This window comes from Acromyrmex echinatior, chromosome 10 (assembly GCF_024713525.1).
Source record: "Acromyrmex echinatior isolate Ae372 chromosome 10, ASM2471352v2, whole genome shotgun sequence".
Lineage (NCBI taxonomy): Eukaryota > Metazoa > Arthropoda > Insecta > Hymenoptera > Formicidae > Acromyrmex > Acromyrmex echinatior.
Window position 1 is genome coordinate 3,697,555 of NC_141861.1, and position 27,945 is coordinate 3,725,499.

At 40.7% G+C, this 27,945-nt stretch overlaps 1 protein-coding gene across 4 annotated transcripts; it reads left to right on the forward strand.

The window, feature by feature from the left end:
* Positions 1-1,604: 1,604 nt before the first annotated feature.
* enok (histone acetyltransferase enoki mushroom) lies at positions 1,605-27,705 on the forward strand. 4 transcript variants are annotated; one of them, XR_015546461.1, is made up of 7 exons: positions 3,546-3,917; positions 13,065-13,829; positions 18,006-18,472; positions 18,635-20,121; positions 22,060-22,436; positions 22,508-27,306; positions 27,458-27,705. XR_015546461.1 is itself a non-coding variant. In XM_087410589.1 (6 exons), the coding sequence occupies exons 2-6, from the start codon at positions 13,302-13,304 to the stop codon at positions 26,897-26,899; spliced, it is 7,251 nt and encodes a 2,416-aa protein (XP_087266715.1). In that variant the 5' UTR covers positions 1,605-1,791; positions 13,065-13,301; the 3' UTR covers positions 26,900-27,705. The 4 variants fall into 4 exon arrangements, 3 of the variants coding, with proteins under 3 accessions (XP_087266715.1, XP_011049986.2, XP_011049994.2); XM_087410589.1 differs by lacking the exon at positions 3,546-3,917 and adding an exon at positions 1,605-1,791 and having other exon boundaries at positions 22,508-27,705; XM_011051684.2 differs by having other exon boundaries at positions 22,508-27,705.
* The last annotated feature ends 240 nt before the right edge of the window (positions 27,706-27,945 follow it).

Here is a 27,945-nt window from a genome sequence, read left to right on the forward strand (position 1 = left end):
CTCTTTTGCGTGACCGTCTTAAATTAAGTTATCGATTTCCATTTACGATAAATATATCCACGTTGTATTTTATACAAGAGGAACTTTCCGCTTTCGAAACCTAGCAGCATGTAAATTTATTCGTTCATTCGTTCATTTTTTTCTTTTTTTTTTTTTTTGAAAATTCCATTCTCTTCAGATTTCCAGGTAGAACATTATAGTCATAATTAAACCATAATGATATCATAGGTCATGATAACATTTTTATGGTATTATTATGACTCCTATGTTCTACTTGAGTTGTTCATTTTATCATTTTCTACTAATGTAGCTAATGTAATCAGCTTTTTTGTACAATTCATCTTTTCTTTTTCTCTTCAGCACGAAAAAAAAAAGAAAAAAGTGAACTGCAAGAAGTCCAGCTAAAAAAACAAGCTTTACTCTACATTGATGGCAGAGGGTGTATATCAATTACACACGAGGCAATTACGCACAAACCAATCACAGCGCTAAAAAAAAAAAATCTCCCTTCACAGAAATTACTGTGATTGGCAGTGTGCAAGTGAACCACTCTCGGTAGCAATATTTGTCTGCGTTCAGCAGAAAAAGCAGCTTTGCAACTGTTGTTTTAAAAATTCTTTAATTTAGAAGAACGCACTCATTAAGCTAGTAATTCATTCATCGTCGATAAATTTCAAACATTTCTTAAATGTGTTGATTGACTATGTATCTAAGAGATATAATATTCCTGAAAATTCAAAAACTTTTTTATTTTGTAGTCAGTTGATGCAACTGAAAAAATTTTTCATACAATTTCGACGAATGAAATGGGCCTATTTTTTTAGCTGAACAGTTCATTGTTCGCCTTTTATTCCACAATGTGGAAAGGAAAGGAGGGAAGATGTGAACCGTGTAAAAAGCTAAAAAAAGAACAAGTTTAATATTAGCCTTCTGAATTTTAAACGACGCGAGAGAAGTGCAGGGAGGGTGCATCGCAGCCGAGAAAAAAAAAGGGGAAACAATTATCTCCAACGAGTTCAGACATCAGAGTACATCTCTGTCGCGTCTTGTTAGCGTCGTTCGCGGCGGTTCTCCCGGTTTTCTCAGCTGCGTTGCGTGGCACTCGTCGGACTCGTCGGAGTCGTCGGAGTCGTCTGGTCATCGGATGCACGCCTGTCGCCTTGATCGAGAAGCGGGCGGCCATTGTACCGCATATTTGCCGTTGCCGCGCGAAATGGATCTCGCTTTTCGTCACGCGGTATCGCCCAGTATCGCCGTTAAAGTATCGCGCGTGATACGCGAGTTCACGCACACGCACACGCACACGCACGCGTCATGGATTAGTACAGATTCGTATTTCGCGCGCGATGCATACACATACCGCTACGTTGCGTGTACAGTCCTTTACTAAAAGCAACTAAAAAATTATAATACTTTCTTTTTCGGTGCAGGCTTTCGGAATGCAGCCAGTTCATCGAGCGATTGATTCTTACTTATATTGAATCTAATAATTTACATTCAACTGCTCTACGTGCAAGGGTGAGTTCGAGACAAAAGTGTTGCAACTTTTTAGCAAATGAGTACATACATGCATACATCCATGTATACGTGGTACATGTGACCGATAGTGTGTTTGTGCAGTATAGTCGGGCGCATGTCAAGTGCATCTCTCAACCGGCCGACCTACGGATCTTTCTCTGTTCGACATTCGAGAAGTTTTACGTTTTTCCGTTTACACGTGCAATGTGTGTGAAAGTTTCAGTCTGGAAAAATAAAGGACATCGATAGTTGTTTATACTGCGAAATATCCTTGTGAGTGCATCAGTGTTATTCTTTTTTTGCGAAGAGAATACAATGTAAATCATGTTTTTTTCTGAATAATTTCTTTCTTGATCCACGTGATGTTTTACGGAACTATCGTCTTGAGGTTTGTCCGCATCGTAATGCTTCAATGGAGTATGCGACGTGAATGAACCTTCGAATATTGCTGCTTTCAGCAGAAAAATGCAGCTTCGCATTGTTGCAAAATTCTTTGATTGGTCTTGCCGTTAATTCTTCACTAGATTTAAATGTATAAACAGTATAAATCAATCATATTAAAGAATTTTACGATAGTTATAAAGTTACTTTTTCTGTTGCACGCAGATGCGTGATTAATTTATACATTTGATTGAAGAACTAAATGCAAGAATCAATTGCATTAAAGAATCTTACAACAGTTACAAAGTTGCTTTCATTGTTAAAACAGCTACAGTCTCTTGTATTCTATCTATATGAATAGTTCAGCAACGTATTGTAGACCAAGCATTTCTATGCTTTTACTATGTTTATATTGTACGAAGTGAAGCTGAAAATTGGCAGTAAATAAATTTATAAATATATAAACAGGATTGGACGTGTATTTGAAATATTTTTATTTGAAAAATAGTATTTGTAAGACAATTGTATTTTGTGTTTCAGCAGAGAATATGAAAGTGTTTTGTATTTTGTATTTCAAATACTATAATTGACAATCAATTTTATTACTTGAAATAAAATATATAAAATTATAAAATATATAAAACTTTATTTCAATCTTTCAATTTTAAATACAAAATACACTTACATTGCAAAAACTGTTTTAAATAAAAGTATTTCTAATACATGCCCAGTCCTGTATATAAAATAATTGATATTTAACTTCTCATCTTGTCTGAAGGTGTATTTCAGCTAAACTTTCACTATTCATCTACACCTTGGATGCATTTAGAAATGCATCATATCATCATTTGATATTAAAAAATAAACTTATATCCAAGGAACACACAAAAGTTAATTAAAAAAATCAAAATGATTTAATTTTTATTCGATAAACAGTCAAATTTTATAATAAAAAAATCATTAATCTTTTGACTTTCATGACGTCACATAAATAAAATCATTTTAACTTTTTCTTGCGTTGATGTGTTCCCTGATTAAGTGACAAATAAAGTTATGATGATGTCCTGTGATATTATTATCACTTTTATAAAAGCCAATGGCTTTTTAAGTTGTCAACTTTCAGCTTCAATCTACGGGCACAATGCTGGGTCTATGATGTATACATATTATATGAAATAATCATCAATCTTTTCTCCCCTTCTCCTCATATCCTTTCTTCCTCGATGTTGAATAGATATTACGTCATCGTGAGTTTGCCAGTCTGGCACGTGGTTTGGAGCATAATATCGTTCGCGGGTAAGGTTAGATTAACGCCGAGAGACACTAACTTGTCTCTTAATTTTTCAGGTCGTAACAATCGGATCTATTAACGCGCCTGATCGCACGAGAACGCTACTCGCGGTCGGAGCATATGCACGCATTAATAACACACAACGTCTCGCGACGTAACATACGTGCACTCGCCCTTCCATGTGTGCGCACGCGCGCGCATAACACATACGTCACGCATTCGGATCGGAGTCGGATCGTCGGATCGTCGGATCTCGGACTCGGACTCGGTTGGACTCGGTGCGACGCCATGTGATCACACCGTAAGAGCTGGCATTGCTGGCAAGAGCGCGTGGTGTGCGAGTACATGAGTACGTACATCGGTGTGTGTGTGTGTGTGTGTGTGTGTGTATCGAATGAGACGCCGCATTGGGATTGGCCGACGGGGGAACAGACGGGAACGCGTGCCGCTTACGGCGTTTCAGTGTTTCGTGCTTCCGCCGTTGCGAGCCGGAGGAGCGCGGCGGTGTGCGCGCAGTGCACTCCCCACCGCGTGCGCGTAGTGTGTAACCCCCGCGCGACCGCCATCTTTGTCAAGTGGGTAACCTTTGTTGATTTGTGTGAAATGTGACGCCGTTGTCGCGAGATAATTGGTGATCGTGATTACGTATCTCGTGTTACGGTAGAATCCGGTGGACCTGCGACCGCCTCGTGCTCTCTGGATATATCGATGGGATCGCCGCGTACAGGTAAACGTCTGCCCGCTTTCCCAGGCCATCGCGGCCGATCTTACGTGCGTGGAAAAACCACGCGCCGTCGTCGCCGTCGCCGTCGTCACTCGTCCGATGCATACGAGGACCGGGAACGGTGCCGTCGCGAAGCCGCTTGCAGGCCTCGTTTAACAGCGCGAGAAGACGCGATACGACGGGAAGAGAAGGAGGAACTCGGAGTATCGGGATGTTCCCTGCATCTTGTTCCGATGTACGAGGTATCGTACGTCGCGATATCGGAACGTTTTTTTTCCTTGGGCCGTGCCAGGGACCGCGCGGGGAAACGAGACGATCGCGGCGAGGAGATCACAACGACGACGGCGATGGCGGTGGAGGAGAAGGACACGCGCGACGTCGCGTCGGAAACGCCTGGACGGCGCGCGAGAGTGCCTCGCGGACGGAGCGGAACGGAACCCGAGAAGCAGCCCGTCCGACTCCTCTGGCCTCAAGATGGCTGCCCGTCGCACGGGCCTCAACGTTTCCGCACGCTCCGATCTGTTCGCCTCGACGTCGCGCGGACGTCGTCGGAGCGAGTATCACGTCCGTCGCAATCAGCACGACGTCCAGTCGAGACGTTTACTCGCCTGCGTCATCCGAATCTCGATCAACTCGTGATTCTCGGCTCGTCGGAAGTCCGTCGCGTCGCTCGGCGACGATCGTCGGCAACGAGGTCGTCCCCGACCGTCGCTGTCGAACGCGCGGACGTCGTCCGCGCGTCATCCGCTCGATCGCGGAGGTCATTTCGTGCGGATACAGCTCGCCGTGAACATCCCATGCGAGAACAGTCGCTCAAAATGGCTACCCGTCGGACGGCGGAGTGCCGTTCAACGCTCGGCGGCGAGTCGCGGTGACTCGCGCGATTCCCACAATCTCGCTTTTATCGCGTTCCCGCGATTTTCCGTCGCCCGCCAATTTGCGTCTCGCCAGGGTCGACCATCCGACCGATCGATCGCTTGTTCGCTCGCTCGCTCGCTCGCTCATCCACCCGCTCGCCCATCCGTCCATTCGTTCGTCCATCTATCCGTCCATTCGTTTTTGTCTCCTCCTCTCTCTCTTTCTCTTTCGACCACATCTCTCTTTTTCTGCCTTTTTGCCTCCGATCGCTCCGCCGGGACGGACGACGGCGAACGCATACGTTTCTCGCGCGTGTACGCTTCGCCAAGCGACGGGCGGCAGCAGTTAGGATCGTTGACGACAAACCGCTCCTCGGTAACGACGGCAGCTGGCTCGTTCTCTCTCTCCCTCTTCCTCTTTCTCTCTCTGTCTCCACTCTTCTCCGCGTCCTCACCTTCGGCCGCCGTCGCTCGCTCGCTCACACGCTCGTTTCGTTCGTTCGTTCGTTCGTTTGTTCATCGGGTAAGAGGGGCCCCGACAAACACGCGCAGCCGGCGGCCTCTCTTCGCCCTCGGCCCCATCGTTTTAACCGGACGAACAGCGGACAAACAGACGGACGTGTTCGTTCAGCCTGTATTTCATTTCGCCTAATAAGATAGCCGCGCGCGCGAGTAGAGAAAGACGGCGGACAGGAGAGCGAAATGCGCGTCGCGGCCTCCTTCCTTCATCGCTTTCTATCCCCCTCTCTCTCTCTCTCTCTCTCTCTCTCTCTCTCTCTCTCTCTCTGTCCTCTTCTTTCGTCGTTTTGTCCTATGCAATGATCGATCCTTAATTCATCTACGAAAAGCCTACCTGCTGGATCTTACGCGTTCCAGAAAATAATATTTCCATTCGAGGTTCCGGATGCTCGAAACAGGTTTGGAAGCGTCCTTTATGCCGTCCCGCCGCGTTTTCGTCGTCACGAAGCGTCGCGATAATTTTCGCACATTCGTTGGGAAATTGACTCTCGTCGAAATCGAAGGCATGTAGATTTCCCTCCGAGTTACGTGTCGGAGAAAAAGGCTTCGATCGAATTGGCTGAAATTGTCATACTTCGTCATGCTGGTAACTTTTACCGATTTTACTGATTTGCGCAGAATTCTAACTAGAATTTGACTAGCATTCTGATTATTTCACTGTAATTATGAAAGATTCAATCAGAAAATTCTAGTTTGTTCCATTTCTAAGAAAGAATTTCAGTAATACAACCAGACTCGACTGTGTGGAATTTTCCGTTTCTTCCACGATCTTCACGGTGGATCTATACGTTCTTTATTGTAAAGGATCTTCATTCATTTCAGGTACCTGAAGTTCTTTAAATTTATATATTGGGTCATTTAAAAAGTATCCGCGGTTTTTTCATTCAAAAATTGAACAAAAAACCGCGGATACTTTTTAAATGATCTAATATTTTTTTTCAAAACTCAGTTCTGTCCTTTATTGTAATATACCAGAAATTCTTTTCCAATAAATTAACATTCCAATCAATGGGCGAATTTTTATATGAGAATAACCGACAAATTTAGTTTCGTGCAAGTGCAATATTAGCCCAAACACAGCAACAAAGTGACATCAAAATGACAATCGCGTCGTGATTGAAAAGTGACTTTTAATAGTCAAAGTTGTAGCTATTTTGTGTATAACGTCATTTTAATGTTATGACTTGTGCTTTACTTCTAGGAGTTGTCTAAGATATATTGCGCAAGAAAATTTCAGAAATTTATTGCGCGGACTTCTGACAGTCACAAACTAATTTGGATATATCGAGGAATAAAGTCTTAAAATTTTCAGCTTTGCCCTTTATTTTTCCTGAAAGAATATCACCGTGGCGATCTCTCTCGCAACATTTCGCGAGAAACGCACGCTTGGTTTTCGCGAGTTACCTCGCTCCGAAAGTGTGTCGCCATTCGTAGAAAACCTCATCCCTCCCTTCGTTCCACGGAAAGAACCGTGCGCGTCAATGGAACATTAAAAGTTCCGTGCCACGTAGTAAAGATGCGAGTACTATGGTATCTCTCATTGAAGCCGCATGATAAAACTACGATAAACACGCGGCGTTCCATTGACGTTTCAGCGTGCAACGCGCGAAGTCGAGGATCGTTTCTTCTGTCGACGGTTGCTCGACGTACGTTTCTTTTTTTGACCTGTGCATTCCGCCGTCTGTGTTCGAGAGGTTTCCAATTTCTCAGCCGCGTTTCTCCTTTCCAGAAATTACGATTTAATCTCTAGAGCCGATACACGCAATGTGATACGACAACTTTCATGAGCCAGATAAGCGAGATTTGCTTCGTTGCGATTGCAGACACATTAGTATAGTAAATATTACTGAAATATAAATTAATGATTGCGTTTAGCTGCAACTTTACAACTGTTGTGAGATTCTTTAATATGATTGGTTTATATATTTAGATTCAGTGATGAACTAAGGATAAGATCAATCATACTGAAGAATTTTAGAACAGTTGCAAAGCTATTTTTTCTGATAAACTCAGATAACGACTCGTTATTTTTTTTCTTTTGATAGCGATTGTCTTGAAATATAGTGACGAAACTGAAATAATAGATGTTAGCGCTAATCGACGTCGATGCAACGGGAGCCTTGGAGTGCACCGCCGAATTGCGTCATGTCGCGTCATTCTTCCGGCGATAATAATATGGCTATATATTTACATTTTTAACGCGTAACTGGTCTCTTTTTTTCTCTTTAAGTATAGCTTCATAATATAATTTATTGAATAGTTCAGGTATTAAGTTGAATTTATTTACAAAAAAATGTATATAATTGTGCATGGTGTTTTGGAATCGCGAGTTTCATTCATTATTATTATGTGCTTGGCTTGCGAAAAAAAAGCTGTTATTCTTGTATAATATATAGTCTTTTTGTCAATATATTGAGAAAAAAAGTTGTTATTTTGACTAAATGTGTTTAGTTTGTAGTGATTATTTATTCATTTAATTCAAGTATTTATATATTTATATAATAGGTTAACAAGATCTTGTAATTTAAATTATTTAAAACGTGTTATTTATATGGATTAATAAATATTTGTTTGATAGCCCGTGACTGTTGCATTTAGTTGAGTCAATTAATATTTTTTTGAAATAGCAATTTTTTTCTCAATCTTGAATATCTATATCGAATTTTAAATAATTAAAAAATTTTTTTAATTTTTTAAAATATTTTCTTATAAGATGCTTATTAGCATCAATATTATTAAATTGTTTGTCAATTTAATATGTGGTACAGATTTTATCTTGCTTTCATTTTTACATTTTAAGGCATTTTTTTGTAAAATGAAAAAATGAAAGCATCATAGAAAAGTTAATACGAATTTCCTAAAGAATGTTTCATTCATGTCGAGGTGAGTTTTTCGAATCCTTCAACGCTTTTCAAAGTGGTCTTCCGGTTATTCAGGGTCAAAAGAGTCCTGCGGAGTAGTGCATTATGTGTGCCTTATTTTATCGTTTCAAGAACAGTCGAACGTGAACAGTCGACAGGACTGGTCGTCAGAAGTTGGTGAAGTTTTGGCGGGAAACCATGAACTGGCCCTGAGGATCGTATAGACATCACTTTTGAGAATAAAAAACGCGTCACGTGGTGAGGAATATCCCGGTAGCGAGGGTTTCTAATGAAGCCGGTTTTGCTGGAGGTCTATGGTGTCTCTTTTTTTTTTCTTTCACCTTCCTCGACGAATGTCGGCCTGTATTTATTATCACTGGCCTAGGTCAACTCGTATCGCGACTACATCGGCGACACAGCTGCCGTTTAATTCTCGCATAATTAATCTTTTTCACGCTCGTGGTATTGGAAACATTTTCTGTCGAACTTTCACGTCTGTTGATATTTAACCGATTCTGATACATGACATTTATTTTGGAAATTTCCATTAGTCTTGTAGATGACCTATTGTTGCCTAAAAAAAATTACTTAGGATGTCCAACATTTCTGTCGTCAATTCGATTCACGAATCGAAAAATGAATTAGTATGTTATTTTTTTTCTTACTCTTTAAATTTTTTGAAGTGAGATTTACTCCAAAAAATTAAAAAAATGTCTGTTTAGCAAATTTCAGCAGTTTTGCAACTGTTGTCAAATTCTTTAATATTGATTGATTTTGGCCTTATAGTTCCTCACAGAATTTATATGTCAAAAATCAAAATTAAAGAATCTGACAACGGTTGTAGAAATACTTTTTCCGCTGAACACAACCAGCTGTTCGTGGTTTGTTATAGGTATGCAAATCACTTAATCTTCTTATTTACAATTTTAGAAAAGGTACTTTTGAGCGGGGTAGTTAATGAGATTATGGATTCAGTTACCTAACGATATAAATAGGGGAGTATCTATAGGTAAAAGGTGTGTAATTCCGGATTGTGAGCGGCTGTTATCCAATTGTGAAGTGAACATGATCTTTTAACGCGATTTCCGTCAGCGATCGAAGCGTGCTTACGCGATATGGATATTGCACGAAAACGGTGGGTGGTCTTTGTCTCCTCTCGAACAATGGATCTCTCGACCGACCTACGGTCGAACTTTCCGCTATGCTTACCGGAGAATTACACTTTGTGTATCCCGTGCGCATTAAATAAACGCCGTTGTATATACATGTTGTTCTATTAGGAGCATTTAGGCCACGTGATCACTAAGCGCATTGTTTCTCACGCTTGAGCCATGGCAGATTATGGTAGAGACTCTCGAACGAGAGTCATTCGACCTTCTTTTTCTATTTCCTTTTTTTTTATTTCCGAAAGTTCAGCGGTCAACTAATTTTGTCGACACGATGTTTTGAAGAAGGTTATAAGAAGTACCTCTTGGATCTTCAAAAGTTTAGTCTGAGAAATTTATCCTTTTCCGGATCGCTGTGCTTTTTATTTAATACTGAGACTTTCTTCGAAATGTTATAGTGCATCTTTCTTTGAGACATTGTAATGCTCACTTAGTTCTTTGAAGTTAATTTTACCATAAGAGAACTAGAGCGAAAATTACAAATAAGATAAATATGTATATATGTATATGTATATCAGTAAATAATTTAGATAGGCATATTACTGGACATGTATTTGTTGAGAAATTAATTGAGTAATGTACTTATTTTTATAAAATATTATTTCTGTGATACATTTATCAGTTTTGAGAAAAAGAACTGGATATGCTAGAAGTAGCTTAAAATTATTACAAATATTGCCAATAATAAATAATAAATTTATTTCTTATTTTGGTCATTTTTATTTCTTCAATTATTTATTATTCTCTTTATTCTTTCTTGTTACCATTCTTTTATCATCTCATTGTCAATATTTATATATACAGTCGAAGTTAGATCTTGATGTCCAATAATATTTTTATATCCAAATTTTAAATAGATCTTTCAATATAATGAACCACGCGCCATTTACTGTTGGACGTGAAAATATTGAAATACAATCAAATAAATTCAAACTAAAATAATAATGTCACAATTAAATTGATCATTGATTTAAAATATTGTAAAGAATTATGAAAAAATTTGCAACAGTTGCAAAGCTACTTTTTCTACTGAACCACAGCCATGTAAGGCTGTTTAAAGGGACACGAAAAAATAAAAACATGAGATGTTTAAAGGATAATAAACAAGAAGAAATAAAGACGACTAAAATGATAAATGAATTCATTATTTATTATTGTATTATTATATTATTACTATTCATTATTATTTATTGATTTGAAGAAAATAACGATCTCTTCGATATTCAAGAAGAGTTCTTTAAAGCAATCAAATCTGTGAAAAAGCTCAGATCTGAGATATCGTATGCTACATCCTTATATTATCTGCTATTGTACATCCGCTTCAGAGCTTCTTGGCGGGAGGGTTACCTCAGGTGGATCAATCGATATACTATTTACTTTATTCTTATTGTTGTGTCATGATCCTGTAGATCACCGACATACGTTTCAGCGTATTCACGCGACCGACTTCAATAAACCGCGCGCGCCTGTGAGCTGTTTGCGCGTTGCGCAATACTCGCTGTCGGGATATGGCGATTTTAAATATTTGCTCCGAACCGCTCGTGTGTGCGTTGCCACGTGTATGCACGCATGTATGTACGCACGTGTGAGTTTCGCGCGCGCAGGAGAAAGTTCATCGCTCAGGGGGAAACCGGACAGTCGTTTAAGACCGAAGTCGAAAATCGCATGACCCGATCGTAGAATCGAACGTGGTGTTGTATAACGCCGCGTTAGCGGCGAACAAAGACGCGCTGAATAAATCCCGAAGTCGGTATAATTCTGGCAAGTTCCGCGAGCACGCGAGGATGATCTTCACGCGCGCTCCCGATAATGGAGCGCGAGACTAATTGAACAAGCGCGTAATATTCTTGTTAACACGTTGACTGCTACGTGTTTTTCAAAGTGCTAGTAAAAAAAAACAACTGCTAACAACTGCTAAATTGGAAAATTTGTGTTCATTTTAACACATTTTTTCAGACTCAAATTTTTGAGTTAATTTAACACAAAGCTCATATTGCAGATAATAAGACGCAGAATTGTATTTAAACAAAATTTGTTAATCCTAGAAATATCAATGTTTCTTATTTACTAAAAGAATTAAATGAATAAACTTGCATGAAAATAAAGAAAGTGATGAAAATCAAATATTTTATCAATATAAAGGACATAGAGATGCAAAAATATTGTAAAATTCAATCTTACAATTACTTACGGTAAAATTGTGGTAAAATAGTAATTTATTGATAATTTTGATAAAATTTGTTTCTTATAATTTTATGCACAAATAAATTGTATTTTCGTTCTTATGTATAAAATTTTAAAATTAGATGATATATATTTTTTTCTTTTATTGCTATCATTTAATTAATTAATTATTTAATTTATTTAAAATTTAAAATTTAATAACTATAAAATTAAAATCACATGATAGATAAAATTATTTTTAATATCTTGTGATTTTTCAAATTACGTGATCTTTTTCAATAGGATATAATTTAATCGGAACAAAGCTCACTAACGTTGTCAATTAATATAAATATAATTAATATATTTTTGTATATATTTTGATATATATTTTGATATATGATTATATTATTTTTTGTTTTTACTCTAGTACAAACATGACAGTCGCTAAAAGTAAAAGCAAGCAAATAAAAGTATTATAATAAGTTTATAAGATATGAAAAATATAATATAAGATTTTGTACCTATATTACACTTGTTTTCAAAATTAAAAAATTTATTTAAAGTTTTTCTATTTACTACGTAGGCTATAAATTTAGAAGGTATGAAAAATATAATTAACTTCTTAACTTTTAAGGATTTTATTGTACCTGTCACACTTTTTGTTTTAAAAATTTTAATAAAAAATTTATTTGAAGTTTCTCTAGTTATTACTTATATTATATGGTTTCTTAATTATTCTATCAATATATAATTATGTATCGAAATGAAAATTTAAATTAAATAAAGTGTTTTCCAACTTTTTAACTTAATGACTAAATACTCTTAAATTAAATTACTTTATCTTTATAATTTTTTTAAATTACGATTTTACCAGTCTCCATAAATTATTAACTAATTTACCGCATTTATTTAAATTGCTGAGTAAATTATCATAAAATTTGGTTATTTTCATCTCTAAAAGGACATGATTATTGAAAAGTCAAAAATTTTCAGAATTTTATGTTTTATATAAAAGATATAATATTAATTTGAAAAAAAAGAAATGATCGATAACATTTTTGATATTTCTAGTGTTAATGTAATTAGTTCTATTATTATATATAATGTAGAATTTTAATGACATACAGTATTTTAATTGATCAACATTGACTCAACAAGTGGATCTTTGCCTGTTCTGAAGATGAATCTTCATATCCGCAATAATAATTGTTTTACATGATTGAATCCTCAACTCGGAGGTCCAAGAAGTCGTTTTACGTAGATTATCGATCAAAAATAAAATTTACTGAAATTACACTGCACATAGCTTAATTACAATCCTGCGTCTTATCCCTCTGGATAAGTATCTTTTACGGTAAACAATGGCGAGTAATTCGATCAACTTCTTGCACGATGTATATGCCAATTACCCAATGGCTTTCGACGAGTTAGAGGACGTCAGATACATCTTATGTCCTCTAACTCGTCGAAAATATCGTACGACACATCGGAAAAATCGTTTAATGCCGGCGGCCGAAACTCGGTAGACTCCCATCTACGCAGCGACTTTTGCAACCCCATTCAACCGTGCTCTTGTTTCAGGGTCAGCGCAATAGCTTGCGGTGAGAACGTGAGGAAGCCGTGAAGGGCTTAGCATCCAAGCAGAGAAACCGAAGAGTTGCAACAGAATGTAAACATCTGCCGTTCACCACGACGTTGCCTACTGGCAGAAGGAGGAGGAGGAAGGGGAGAAAAGGAAGCACCGGCCGTGACTTCGTCTTCGTCGACGACGTCGTCGTCGTCGCCGTCCGCGCCGTTCGCGCCGCCGACGGAGACGTGATGGACGAGTCCGAGACGCCCGAAACATGGACAACCTGGTTTCTAGATGCGATCCGAAAGATACGCAGTCAGAAACAGCGGCCGAGCGTTGAGCGAATATGTCACGCTATACGCCAGCATCATTATTATCACGAGGAGGATATCGCCGAACACTTGGAAATCGCTGTCAAGCGCGGCGATGTGCTCAAAATCTTCAACAAGGGTCAATCCTCGTACAAAGATCCAGGTATTGTTCAATCCAAGAAGCTTACGGTCACCAGATCAGCAGATCTCAGCAAGATCTTGAGCAAGGCTGTACGCGAACTCGGCGAGCGCGACGGATCGAGCTTGAGGAGCCTCGAGAGATATATTAGGCAGAGTCACACCGTCGAGGAGAGTGCCGAGGGTGATCTTAGAATCTCCCTCAAACTTTCGGCCAAACGAGCTATTGAACGAGGACTAGTAATTCAAGATGGCAAACTCTTTCGGCAAACGGACAGGCCACATGGCAAAAGATGCAGCGATGGCGGGGAACCGCCCATGCCCAAGGTGAGTCACTTCGACCAGCTTATAAGTCGTACATTCGATAATGAGTCATTCTGTGGAAAAACACGTCTTGTGACTCGCCAAAATTACCGACGGAGATGTCGGATGAATTACAGCTTTATAGCTCTCTATACTCTACGTATTCTCTGACGATACGGTCTATTAGAAGATGGCAATCTAGTTTTATCATAAACATTGGACAACGCTAGTTTTAGCATGAATGATTCTTCTCTGTCTAATCCAGCATAAGATCTGTTTGCGTTGCTTGCACTTTTTGCACTCAGCATCTTTGCTTTCTCTCTCTTTAACACTCGAATATATATTTATCTCATTTTAAGTATTGTATAAGAATTTTGGGGAATGTTAAGCAACGCGGACAGACAGAATGGAGCAGAAAAAATGTAGAATGAGAAGTGATACCTCCTGTTTTATCTCTCTTGCTAGTATTTCATTGGTTTTGATTAAATTCCAGTGGGAGACAAAATTATCAATGAGATGCAAGAGAAACAAATAGGTCTTCTATGTAGTTTTACAGCAGGTTGCGCGTTTGACTATTGCAATGCTTAGTCTATTATATATGTATTCTATATCCATGGTCTAATCAGATTAACTGAAACTATTCACAATCTAATTATTAACAATTTATTTCAAAATTATATACAACTATAATAGAACTATTCGTCCTAGGGCTCTTGGAGTTAAAGTTAGGTTAAAGTTAGGTAAAAGAGTTAATTCTGATTGAATTTACTTGACATTAACGATACCAGCTAGAAGGAAATAATGACTTATTAATTTAGGTTCTTAGCTTCGTATTATGATTTTATTTTTGATATCATATCGCAGCAATATTTCTATGAATATTTTTTACGATTTTATAACTCGAACATAAGCCGAATACCCTCAAGTACTCGAGTAAATTTAGCTTCCTCGATGTCGTGTTGTGATCGCAACCGAGCGGCGTTATCGCAATGAGATAATCAGAACGTAATATAGAATAATTCATCAAATAAATCGCTACAAATACGGATGTAAGCGTTTATCAAATTCTCTAGTGATTTTATAAGATTTTTGTGTTTCGCACTTCAGTTTTTAAATCTCTAAGATCCGGTTCCACCAATATGTGATTAATCTCAGTTTGACTCACTGTTTATCTTTTTCTCATTCTTAGGATTAGAAAAAGACAAAGTAAATTGACCTGAGACTAAAGTTAATCCAAGTCTAGTACGGTTTATGAACCAGTGACAAATTGTTTACGCGATCAACACAAAATTCCTCGAATAATCCTCGAAAAATAATAAGAGTAAACTGTTCAGATCAGATTGCTGAGGTTGAGACGCGTACATGGATGACATTGGCGTACTCGTCGAATCTAATCGTGAATCTCTTCCCACCACGTCGCTCGCGTTACGCGCCGCTCGGTTCGCGCGCAAACGAGAACGTTCAAAGCCGGAAAAGTATTGCGCCGGGTCACGCCGTAGTGCCCACGTTCCGGCGATGTTGGGAATGTCGGTTGGCGATCACTGGAGTGGGACGACAGCGCGGTGAGGGGAGAGGATAGCTGGAGAACGGGCGGGAAGGGGAGGCGGAAAGGTCGAGATCGCGCCGGGACGGGACGATGGGCTATCTCGGACGACTTCCGGCGGACTCGTTTTGTATAACGTTTCTCTTTTATTGATCCTCCACCGCGGAATCGCGCTCCCTTTCTTTCTTCCACTGCGTTTCGAGCGCGAAAAATCGCGGCGCGCCGACGCGGGTCCCACCAATATACGTCCCCATCGTCCCCATCATGCATCAGGTGGGTGGGTTACTCCTGGGGTCGAACCGTAGGCGCCGTACGTCGCTCGGCGGTTCATTTCCCGCGCTTTTTTTTTCCCCGCTGCCTCGTCGTTACACCGCAAATCGCCGGCCGGTGAGACGATCGATCGCTGGCCGCGCGCTGTTTTGCGAGAACGACCATTTTGAAAATTACACTGCAGCGGGCGAGACCCGCCGCCCGGGTCGATCGTGACGCTCGTCAGCGACGTCAGCCCTCGTCAGCCTGTATGGAAAAAGATAAACCCGTCGTCCGAGTCCGAATTAAAGTCTCTATTCTGTAATGTCTATTCTGTAACTGTTAACGACAGTTAATGCTATCGTTATATTGTTGTTTCGTAGCTTTTTTTTATTGTGTACAACACTTATACAACGATAATGTAACGTTATGTCATTATGAGTTATAGAATAGAGAGTATTTAGGTCCTCTTAGAAAGTCATTGATCCTTAGTGATCTAAAGAAACGGAATTTTGTTTACTTAGGCCCGGCTCCATCAATGTAAGATTAACTTTAACTTGGTTCAATCTCTATCTATTTTTAATTCTAAAAATCATGCCCGTTTCTATCAATGTAGTTTAATTTTAATTCGGTATCGTTTAATTCTAACTATCTCTTTTTCTAGTTCTGAGGATTAAAAGAAGATAAAGAATAAATTGAACTGAGATTAAAATTAATCCACCTTGATAGAAAGTAGCATTAGTTAAACATAAACAGTAAGTTAAATCGAAATTAAAATTAATCTTACTATTGGAGAAACTGAGCCTTAGACTCTACGATTTCTCATATTATAACTCATTGAGGAAATATTCTCAAATGTATTACTATCAAGCAACCTCTTGATAGTACCGAGCTGAGATTAAAATTAACTTAAATTCGTAGAAATGTGCATATCAGACTTTCATGACGGATGTCTGCCTGATAAATAGCGGGATGAAAAATAATTTTTGAAGTGAATAGTTTCTATTGTGGGAGCACAGAATCTTGCATAATACATAAGAAAATGAATTAATCGAAGTTCTTCATTTCCTTCCTTTAAATAAAATAAAAGATTCTGTGCTTCGATCTTATTGTTCACGTTTGAAGACACATGATTTTAAAAGAGAGATAAAATTGGTCCTTGTTTCGCGATTAAACTAATTTGAATGTCTATCGATGGGTCGATGTTTGTAGCACACGATAAAATAATACTGCTCTGAATCGTGATGACCTGAAGTATGTTTCGCGCGGCTTCGACGCGGAATGAAATTAACGGACGACGTTGGCGCGTGAAGCATTTGCGGATGCACGCGTAAAAGCGCCGATACAGCGAGTCGTCCAATCGCGCAACAGGTCGCAGCGGCTGGTGCGAGAAACGGAGGCTGTGTTTGCCTGCATACACTTTCTCTCTAATTTCGTTCCGTCTTCTTGACTAAAGAAAACAACAGCCCCCCCACGTGTATTTGCATTAGATTACTGCCTCTCCTTTAACGAACAAACGTTTAAAAAAAAATATTACTCTACGAAACCTTTTTTCAAAGAGAATTTATTTGTTCAGAGATGGAAAATTTTCTTTATCCTTTCAAGAATCAAATTCACAATGTATTAACAAGTTAAATATTTATTTAAATTTTTGGAAGTTAAGGGGCATTTTAATATTGATTCTTTTAATATTGATTTTAATACTGATTTGTATCTTATATATATTATTAATTTTAATTTAATTATATAATTGTATTAAATTTATATATTTAATTATACATATAATATGAGTAACTTCAATTTGTTGCAAGCTTAGAAATAATTCTAAATGTAGAATTAAAAAGGATAAATAGGATAAATAGGATAAATAGGATTGAAAGCGAGAATGTTACAGAATATTTCCCTGAATGTAAAGAATATTTGTGTGTGAACGAGCGTTTCTTTCAAAATTATCGCTACCATTGCTGCATGGTTGGCGCAACACGCTCTTAATAAGATGCACCCCTCCGGAGCATAAGAGTACCGTCGTGTCTAGCCAGTATTTCTGCGTTACTGCCACCTAAATGAATAATTATGTTCCGTGCCGGGACTCACTCGTCTTTTGTATATGCAATACGCAATGATAGATAGTATCGAGTCGATATGTGAAGGCTGATATGCAGCTGGCGTGTGAAGGCTACGGAAGTTTCACTATTTAAATTTATATTTTATAGGATTTTCCTCTTCTAGATGACAAGAAAAATTCTCAATAACATAATATTAATTTTATAAATATGTATATGCACAAAGCTGAAAATAACATAAATTCTATAAATTCTAATATTGTACGCTACGTTATGTTATAATTACTTAGATACTTTTATTTGGATATTTTTACTTTATCGATTTATCGATTTCTGTTCCTGTAGTTGCCCGCTCCTTTGCCGATATGCAGAGAGTGCCTCGGCGCCACAATGGCTGGTAACAACAATAATAGCAAGCGGAACGTCAACGAAAAGTTAAGCAGGTGCTGCGTTTGTGGTGCGGCTCTACATAATTCTTGTGCGCCACCGGAGCTTTCGATACTCGTCGATCGAGGTATAACTTGGTCCTGCGATGGTTGTTCGCCAACCTGTGCCGGCTGCGAGCTAGAACGGGAGTCGCAAAATTATCTCGTCAAGTGCGCCGATTGCGTCAAGTGTTACCATCCCGCTTGCATCGAGCCTGCCCTTGATAAGAAAATCAAGGCACCCTGGAAATGTCGGCATTGTCAAACAGCACACACGCCGGTCAGCAAGGAAGATAATAAACGAGGCAGGGCGCAAGATGCGAATTCGATTGATGACACGCCGACTAGCGCGAGGAAAAGGCTCAGCAAGTTACGTGAGAATCGAAAGTGTGTATAATTTACGTGTATTTTATTAACAAGTGTTCTCTTTCATTCTCATTGCCTCGTGACAAATAATATTTTCGACTTTGAGATAAAAAATACAATCGTATTGTAATATGATTTTATATGACAGGATTAATATATATATTGTTGGTTACTTCTTTACAGATCAATGGTATCCAGAAAGAGCTTGGCGAACGCAACTCCAGGCAAGAAAGGCAATGCGGTAGTGGCTCAGGTTGACAGCAGCTCGGACGGTAATGCGGGTGTTGTCTCCCCTCGTCAACCACCTATGATTTCCTCTCCTTTACCACAACCCCCCACCCCACTCGCAGGCCAGGGTAGGCTGCTCGAGGAAAAGAACGACAGAATTTCTAAGGAGAAACAAAAATTCTTTAGATTGAGCGCATTTAATGCTGAGCACAATAAATTGAAGCGGGTGGGGGGCGGTGATAAATCTAAACCCTCGCGGAATGTTAACATTAGGTCAACTCGGGGCGGTGCCGCGAACCCGAAGAAAATCGGAACGTCGCGCGTATCTAGCAGCAGCAGCAGCAGTAGCAGCAGCAGCGAGGCTGATAATAGCAGTGAGAGTTCAGAGGGCAGTAACAGTAGCGAAGATGACGATGAGGACGATGAGGAGGGCAATAGCTCGAGCGAGAGCAGCGACTCCTCCTCGTCGGACGATGTCCAAGATGAGAGAATTAATTCTCCAAAGGCGAAGGCGCCATTCGCTTGTGACCTCGATGAGGACAAGCCGTGGGGCTTTGCCGCTGCCGCAGCAAAACTGAACGTAGACTCACCTTTCTTCAGTAATATCACCAATACTTTTGGCGTATCTTTACCTAAACTCAATGTGGGCGATACGCCGACCTTTGGCTTACACATACAACAGCCAGCCATTATCAGTCCATCAGATAGTAAAAAGAAAGACAAATCCGAACGCAACGCTACCGGCATTGCAAGCACGGATAACAAGGTCAAGCCCGGAAGCGGCCAATTGAAAGGTCTCTTTGACGGCTTGAGTCACTTTTTTTCAGCATCCGCAAATAGCAGGGCAAGATCGGCTGGTGCATCGGCACCGAATTATGCTCCAGATCGAAGAAAAAGGCCTAATGTAGAAGATACTGCTAAAACGAACAAAATTCCGAAAGGAACACAGAAAAACAAACCAGACGATTCGACTGGCACGAGTAAACTCAAGGATCGTAAAAAGACTGAAGTTACTTTTGAGATATCGAGATTACCGAGGCCTGGTATCTTTGTACCTTCCGACGAGAGTATGTTAAGTTTGTTTAACGAGAAATTACCGAGAATGACGCCCTCGGGTCTGGTAAAAACTGCAGTGAATAGTAAAAGACACGAACATGAGAGGAGAAAACTGATGCGAGACGCACCGTCACTTGTAAAATGCGCCGCGGATCCATCATCGCCATCATCGAAACATGAGCAGCAACAACAGTTACGAAAGAAACAAATGACTTCGGATACGAACATACGCCACCCTGTACCCGCCGTTGGGAAATTCTCAGGCCTCGGTTTTGATCCTATCAAGTCAAATCCCAATCCAAAATCCAATCCACGAACCTGTACTAGCGCCACCACCACCAACACCACCACGACACCCCGCGCGACACCCTGCTCCATCAGGAAGGGTAAGAGTCTACCCCACCCGTTCACAAGTTCCTAACCTCGATGCACCCTAAAAAAAGTCGCAATGAAGACTTCCTTCTAATCTAATCCTAGCTCACGATCACGTGGATGTGTTGGCGGTGTGGTGTTATGATGAGTGTGGTGTTAATGACCGTGCGTTTGATGACTGTAACTTTTTTTCAAGATAACGTGATTGTTCCGATGTGTAGTAAAGATATAAAAATTATTTAGCTTAGACATGTTCAATTAAAAAAATATTTTATATATATAAAAACTTTAATTACAACTTAATATAATTGATCTTAAAAACAAATGCGAACAATCACAATTTCTTGACAGGATGTTAATCTGCTGCATAGTGTAAAACCAATGATAATGTGTAAATATATTTATTGCAAGAAATGTACAGAAATACAATAATTAGAAGATATATACATCTATTAGAAGAATTTATAAAGAATTCATTTTCATTTGTTTTACACTATGTGGATACTATTGTGGTTATTGCATGTTATTAATCATATTATTACTTGGCTCTGGCATTTTTTTCCTTTGTCCATGCTACATTTGGAAATGGCTATCAAATCAAGAAATACTAAAACAATTTTGAAGAATACGTCCTTTTGTAGAGGCCTTCATCCTATATTTATTATTTTAAATTTAGTCATCATTTTTCAGGATATTAACTATAGTCGCATCTGCAAACGTATCACATCATGTACATATAATATTCGCACTTTTACAGAGAAATTTTAATTTTTCATTGTAACATTTCGATTCTATTCTTTATTTTAAGTAATTGATCGATTTATATTATAGTTTACATGATTTCTGACATCGCGCAAAACATTTTTTTGTCGAATTTCGGCGAGTTAATTTACAGAGACGTTACGAAATTTTGTTTTTCAAAAAAAATACATACACGTGATCAGTCTTGCACATTTTATGTAAAATGAAACTCATTTTATGTACTGTGCAATGCTTAATCAAACGCTACGTGATCGATTTGTTGTCTTTTCTTCCCCTCCTTGTACAAAAACCGAGGTATAATTTCCAGGCACTGAAGAAAAATACGGCACTGGGTGGCTTATTTTACTCAGCCGCTCTCTTGTACCATTCACACTGGAGCCTACCTGCTGCTGCTGACACTTAGCAGGCACTGTTATATACCACCGCCCCTTACCTGTTCACGAAAAAAGACAAGAAAGTTCCTGCCGTCGAAGAGCCAACTTTGATACTGCCAACACATCCCACTAATCTAACCCACAGCTTTGCTTTGGATACTACTCACATTATTAACGGCAAATGAATTATTCGCATTCTTTTGTCATTACATTAGATCGCTATTATCACCATGCTATGCCGTTCGATTAATTTTGCTTTCTTTTTATGTTTGACCCCAACTGATTTCTCCAACAGGACGTAACTAATACCTCGATATTTTGATATACCTCGATATCTAGTTTATTCAAATCATTAATATTTAAATCGCGGCTAATAAATATTAGCAAAGTTTGTCTTCACTCTTTGTACATTTAGAAAAAGTCATTGTTACAATATTAACATAATTTTTTATCTTGTAACGTGCAGTATCAGTGCGCACTTCATCAACATACTTTAAAAATAATATTTTCAAACTATGCACATATATGATGTATTTAACTATTGTGTCTTATTCATGACATTTCTCATTTACGAATTCGTTTGTTAACTTTCTTTTACATTGACACATCATTTTTTTTATTTTTTCTCATACAATAAACTATTACAATTGTAGGTAGCAGTATCACGTAGTAATTATTAATGATTAAATATTGACTGATTTTTTATAAAATTGATTATATTAAAAAAAAATATTGTTCAAGAAAGATAATATTAAAATGCACAGATTGCTAAACGAATTCAATTAACACTCGTAATCATTTTTCTTCATTTTACAGAAGAGCCAGTTGTACCCCAAACTTTACCTCCAGGAGTCACACAAAAAGACGTGGATCTCATCAAAGAGGCTCGTGAGAGGGCTCGGCTGACAGTAAGCAACGACGAAAATGAACAATCGTACGTTAACACGCCGAATGCATCCGGTAACGCACCACGAAATCCTGCCGCAATAGTATTCGGTCGGTACGAAGTGGAGACATGGTATTCAAGTCCGTTTCCTCAAGAATATGCACGATTACCTAAATTGTTCTTCTGCGAGTTTTGTCTTAAATACACGAAAAGCCGGGCTGTGCTGGACAGGCACATGGACAAGTGTCAGTGGAGGCATCCACCCGCCACTGAAATTTATAGGTGCGATGGATTATCCGTATTTGAGGTACGTACTGTAATAGATATTTTACAACTTTTCTCATTTGATTAACGAAACTAAATATTTTTATATTTTAGATCGATGGTAACGTAAACAAAATATATTGTCAAAATCTGTGTTTACTGGCGAAGTTATTTTTGGATCACAAGACTCTCTACTATGACGTCGAGCCGTTTCTCTTTTATGCTATGACCAAAAACGACAAACACGGCTGTCATTTGGTAGGTTATTTTAGCAAGGAGAAACACTGTCCGGCACAAAGGTACAACGTATCCTGCATTATGACTCTGCCGCAGTATCAACGACAAGGTTTTGGCAGGTTTCTCATAGAATTCAGTTACCTGTTATCCAAGGTCGAGGGCCTCCCGGGAACACCGGAGAAACCGCTTTCGGACCTCGGTCGAGTGTCGTATCATTCCTTCTGGAAAAGCGTAGTGCTCGAATACTTGGACACGCATCGAAACGATACTGAGATCAAGCTGGGCGATATCACGAAGGAAACTGGCGTATCAGCGCATGATATCTCCACAGCAATGCAATTGCTTGGATTTATAAGGTCGGTTCATTTACCAGGAGATGTGAACACTAGTAAAGTGGCTGTGGTAGTCGATTGGAGCAAGGTAGATGCTCACATGACGAAAGTACGAAAGAGTTTGCGCATCAAACTGGACGCCGACTGTCTCAGATGGATACCGTTAGTCACGCAGATCCCTAATCCTTATCAGAACCAGGAGGAGAATGGTGACACTGGCTCGGAAATGTCTCCTGCAATTGAGCCTAAACCTATGCCAGCTGTCGTCGAGAAAATACAAAGAGTGAAGATAAAGAAGAAATCTCGGGCTAGAAGAGTAAGCCAAAGGAAATCATCACCATTGAAATCGACACCTTCGAAATCGACACCTTTGAAATCAACACCTGTGAAACCGAAGGCTTCGCAAAAGACTGCAGTATCTCACAAGGACGTATCCAAAGAAGAGAAGGATGTTAAAGATACGAAGGAGATTAAGAAAGAATTGAGAGAACCAAAAGAATCCGTAAGGGAAAGCCGTAACGTCGAGAGCACAGAGAATCGGAAAGATTCTCGCGCGGAAACAGACGCTAAGAGTGCAACGTCTACACCAAGAAACGCGCGCGCTCTTGGCTCGGCAAGAAATGTAACTCCGATGACATCGCCGAAATCGACGCCAGTAATGACAATGTCGAGGAGAAGGATCAGACCACCTAAGACGCTTATGTCCGAATCAATCATCACACCTTTAAGAAAACGAAAACATTCCGAGAAGATTGAGGCTGAGGAAGAGAAAGTAGAAGTCAGTAGTAGGAAAAGGACGCGAGAATCTCTAAGAGAAAAAGAAAAGGAAAAAGAGAAAGAGCGAGAAAATGAACGAGAGCGCGAGAAAGAAAAGAATAAAGTAAGAGAGAGGGATAATAAAGCAAAAGAAAGAGAATCTGTGAAAGAAACTTTGGTGGACACTAGAAAAACACCTCCTAAGTTAGATTCTGTATCGAGTCCACCTAAACTGGCAAAGAAACAATGCAAAGTGGACGATATTTTGTTGAAAGTTACCAGCAGACAAACTAAATTGCAGGCAAAGGAAAAGAAAGCTCTAGAGGATGCAACGCAGTGTAATGGTAAAGAGGAAGCGCGGGATATTAAGAACTCTCCATTATCTAGGCGGAGTAGAAGTAAAACGATGGAAGCTCTAAAGATGCCGCAACTCACGCCTGAATCTCCCAACACGAAGAATAGAGCCGAAAGTCCTGTGATACCGCCACCTTCATTGTCTCCACCGCCTGAATCGATGAAGAGCTCTCCCGTTCGAGATAAACAGCCGTCTGTGCCAGAGTCCACGAAGCACTCCGGTAACAATGATAATAAGAGCGAGGAGAGCACGGAGGACAATGGTTTGCCCGTTCCCACGGAAACGGAAGTAGTATCCGCGAGTTCCGGCGAATATGAGGGCGGTGATGAGGATGAAGGGGAAGAGGAAGAAATAACCGCACCAACGCCTAAACCAGTAATGCAATTGGCCTCGCCCAGCACGGAGAGCCCTGTGAAAGAATCATGTGAGGACGAGAAGGCGGATAACAAGATTCAGGAGAAAGACAACGACGAAAGTTCGTTGCAGAAGGTGGAAGCAGCGGATTTATCACCAACGGTCGGCGACGATCAGACTGAAACTTTAAACGAATGTGATAAGGACTCCGAGATTGACAAGCACCCAGTTTGCAGTCCGGAGGCATCGAAATCAGTACCTGAACCAGTTGTTTCACCAAAAGAGGAAGAAATCGAAAAATCAGAAAGCAGCATTATGTTGAAAAAGGATGATGATGATAGCAATAATCCTCTTAAAGAGGAACTCGTTAATGAAACGCCGAAGGATGTCAAGATTGATCTGTCGCGACCGAAAATGGAGCCTTTACCCGTAGACAAGAAGGACACATGCACTCTCATTAACGCGGTGGTGACATCGGAAGCCGAGCCTCTCACGCCGCAGGAAAAACCATTGCCCACAGTAGAACATCAGGATACAACTTTGCAATTACAAACTCAAACGGAGGAACTGAAACAGCATTCGCCTGAGAGCGGTAAAACCACGCCACATCTTGAGAATCCGGGCTCAGTGAAGAGAACACCACCGTCGCAGCCAGATTTGCCATCTATGGGAGTCTACACACCGGACTCGACGACTAATTCTGTGCACTCGTTGCATTACAGCCAGTGTGATCTGGATGTGAGTCAATTGGGTCTGGAATCGCCCACTTCCATAGCCAGTGATCTTGCATCGCAGAATAGCGTGGAGAGACCTCCCAGTGCTTTACCGTCTATTCCGCCGCCTGCAAACGTACCGATCTCAGTCGCCATGCAGATTACAACACCTGTTACGTCATCGGTGTCAGTGAATATGCCGCAGCAAGTGCAATACGCCGATTGCTCGATGCCGCAGCATACCCCGCCGACCCATCATCCGAGCATCCATCCAATGCATCAGCCACATACTCCGCAATCCCTTCAGCAACCACGTACTCCGCAGAGCATCCCGACTCAGAGCCCACAGCCACTTCCGCAGAGCCATACGCCACAACCGATGCCACAATCGCACACGCCGCAAAGTATACCTACGCAGAGTCCGCAACCATTGCCACCAAGCCATACGCCTCAGCCGTTACCCCAATCACATACGCCACAACCAATGCAATTATCGTTGGCACAACAAGCGCAGAGTCAAAGTATGGCGCACAGTCAATCTCAGTCTGCGCAGTCGCAACAACAATCCACGCATCAGCAACAGCCACAGCCTCAACAACAGCAAAGTCAATCTCATCAATCACACAGCAAGCGCGCCAGTGGTTCACAGACCACACATAGATCCAGGTCGACGCAACAGAGTAGTAGGTCACATCGAGCCACCCCACCAGCTCATACCACCCAGACTTCTCAGCACAGCGCTGCGACGTCGCAGACCAGTCACAGCAATGTGTCCGTGGCACACACGGCGCACATTGCGATGCCACCACAATATCAGCAATCGCCGTCGTCGATGAGCGTACCACCGGCAGTACATCCGCATTCGCACACTCCGCACGCCGCGCATTCGCACAACATGGCAGTGATTTCGCAAGGCAATTATATGGCAGTAGCGGGTTCGCAAGGTTTCCCACAGAATACTTACGCTGTGATCCAACATCGCAGCGGCCGTTCCGGTGCGCCGACACCTTGCACCACCGCCACGAATTTCTATATACAAACAAACCCCCCGATGCCGCCACATTCGCATACCCCAGCGCCAACTCCACTCTCCACTTCCGGTGGTAGTCATCAGACCACCAATTCGTGCAGCCTGGCGAAATTGCAACAGCTGACCAACGGTCTGGAAATGATACCGCCCACGCCGCCACCGGCGATGAACCTGACGCCGCCGCCACCAATCCCACATACTATGACACCACCGCAGACATCGCGGCAGCTACCAACGCCACCTCAAGTTGGACCCTTGGGTTATGCAAAAAATTATTGTTACAATGTCAACACGGTGCCTCCTGGCACGCCCGGACCACCTAGCCGATCCACCTCGCGTTCGTCCGCGAACAATATGCCATCGCTCACGCAGCCGTATCCCAGCGAGAGTCTCTACCGACAGACTCTCGATCCGAGCGGTACCTGCCCACAGATGCAAAGTGCGGCGAGCCGCGTCAGCCCGAATGTTGCCCTCAACACGAATCTCATGGCAGCCGCCCAGTATAGTTACCGGGTAGCGCAACCAGCGACCGGTTATATGAATCAAGCAGCGCAGCTTGGCGGCTTTATGAACCAGGCGAGCCAGCTACCAGTCGGCGTGGTGAACGTACCAGCACCGTATCCGCAGGACCCGCATCAACAGAATCCGGCGGCTGTTTACACTACGTATCACGGTTACATCAATGGTGGTCTCATGCAACCCCTCAACAGCTCCATGAGGCCGCGCTAGCCACCGCAATTATTGCCTACTCCAATTGGATCAATCTCTCTCGACGTTCGGACGGATGAACGAACTTTTTCGCGCGACAAGTTAATGCTCTCTTCAATACGATCATCGACAGCGACCAATCTTCGATCTTCTACCATGTGATTGACGCCGCAGGCTGTACTTCCCCGATCACTCGCTGCCTTCAATCAGCTCTGTCCGCGAACTAGACTTGTTCGAGTCTTCTCGTCACACTGATCCATTCGCGACAATCTTCTTTTCCGATCCAGATGCTCCATGGAGCCTCCGAAGATGATGGTGCTGCAATCGCTACGATTGGCGAATACAAAGGGCATACATCGATAGCCGTAATGGACAGTGCAGATCGCAAGATAACTCTGTGACACGCTTATAAGCAGAATCTACGTTCGGTAATCCGTTCGTCAAGCACACAATCTTATTTTAGTTCTTTATCGTGACTCAGCAGATTATATTCGCGAATGACCGATGTACCTAGTACAATCAAAGTCGTTGCGCGAATATATATGCTTATTACTATTTTAACTGCACATTCAATTTCAGAAAAACAGGAGGAGAGAAATAAGGAAGGATAATTGATATTGATATAACCCTTTCGTCTCTTTATTCACGCCCGTTGACAGCGGGACGTTTCTCCTCTCCGTGCTCGAGGAAGGCTCGTATTAAACTGATTCTTAACTTGTCGACAAAGATTGCACACAAGGTACAATTTAATCATAGTTATCGATTGGTGATTCTTCGAAGGCATGAGTTTGCATACTTGTGCATTTTAAATATAAAAAAAAAAGAAAGGGAGATTAGACGTTATCTTGGACGGATTAATTTCGGTCGGCCAAGGTATCGCTCTTTCATTTCTAATTTGAAAGAAAGAAAAGTGGAGAGGGGGAGATAAAAGAAAAAAAATGCGGATACCTATTTTAGTAGGGCATTCCTTCGCGAACCGCAGCAGTGTTACGTTTTATGTATTTATATATATATATATTATAAATATATATAAATATATTTGCGAATAATATTCTGTTTGATATTAT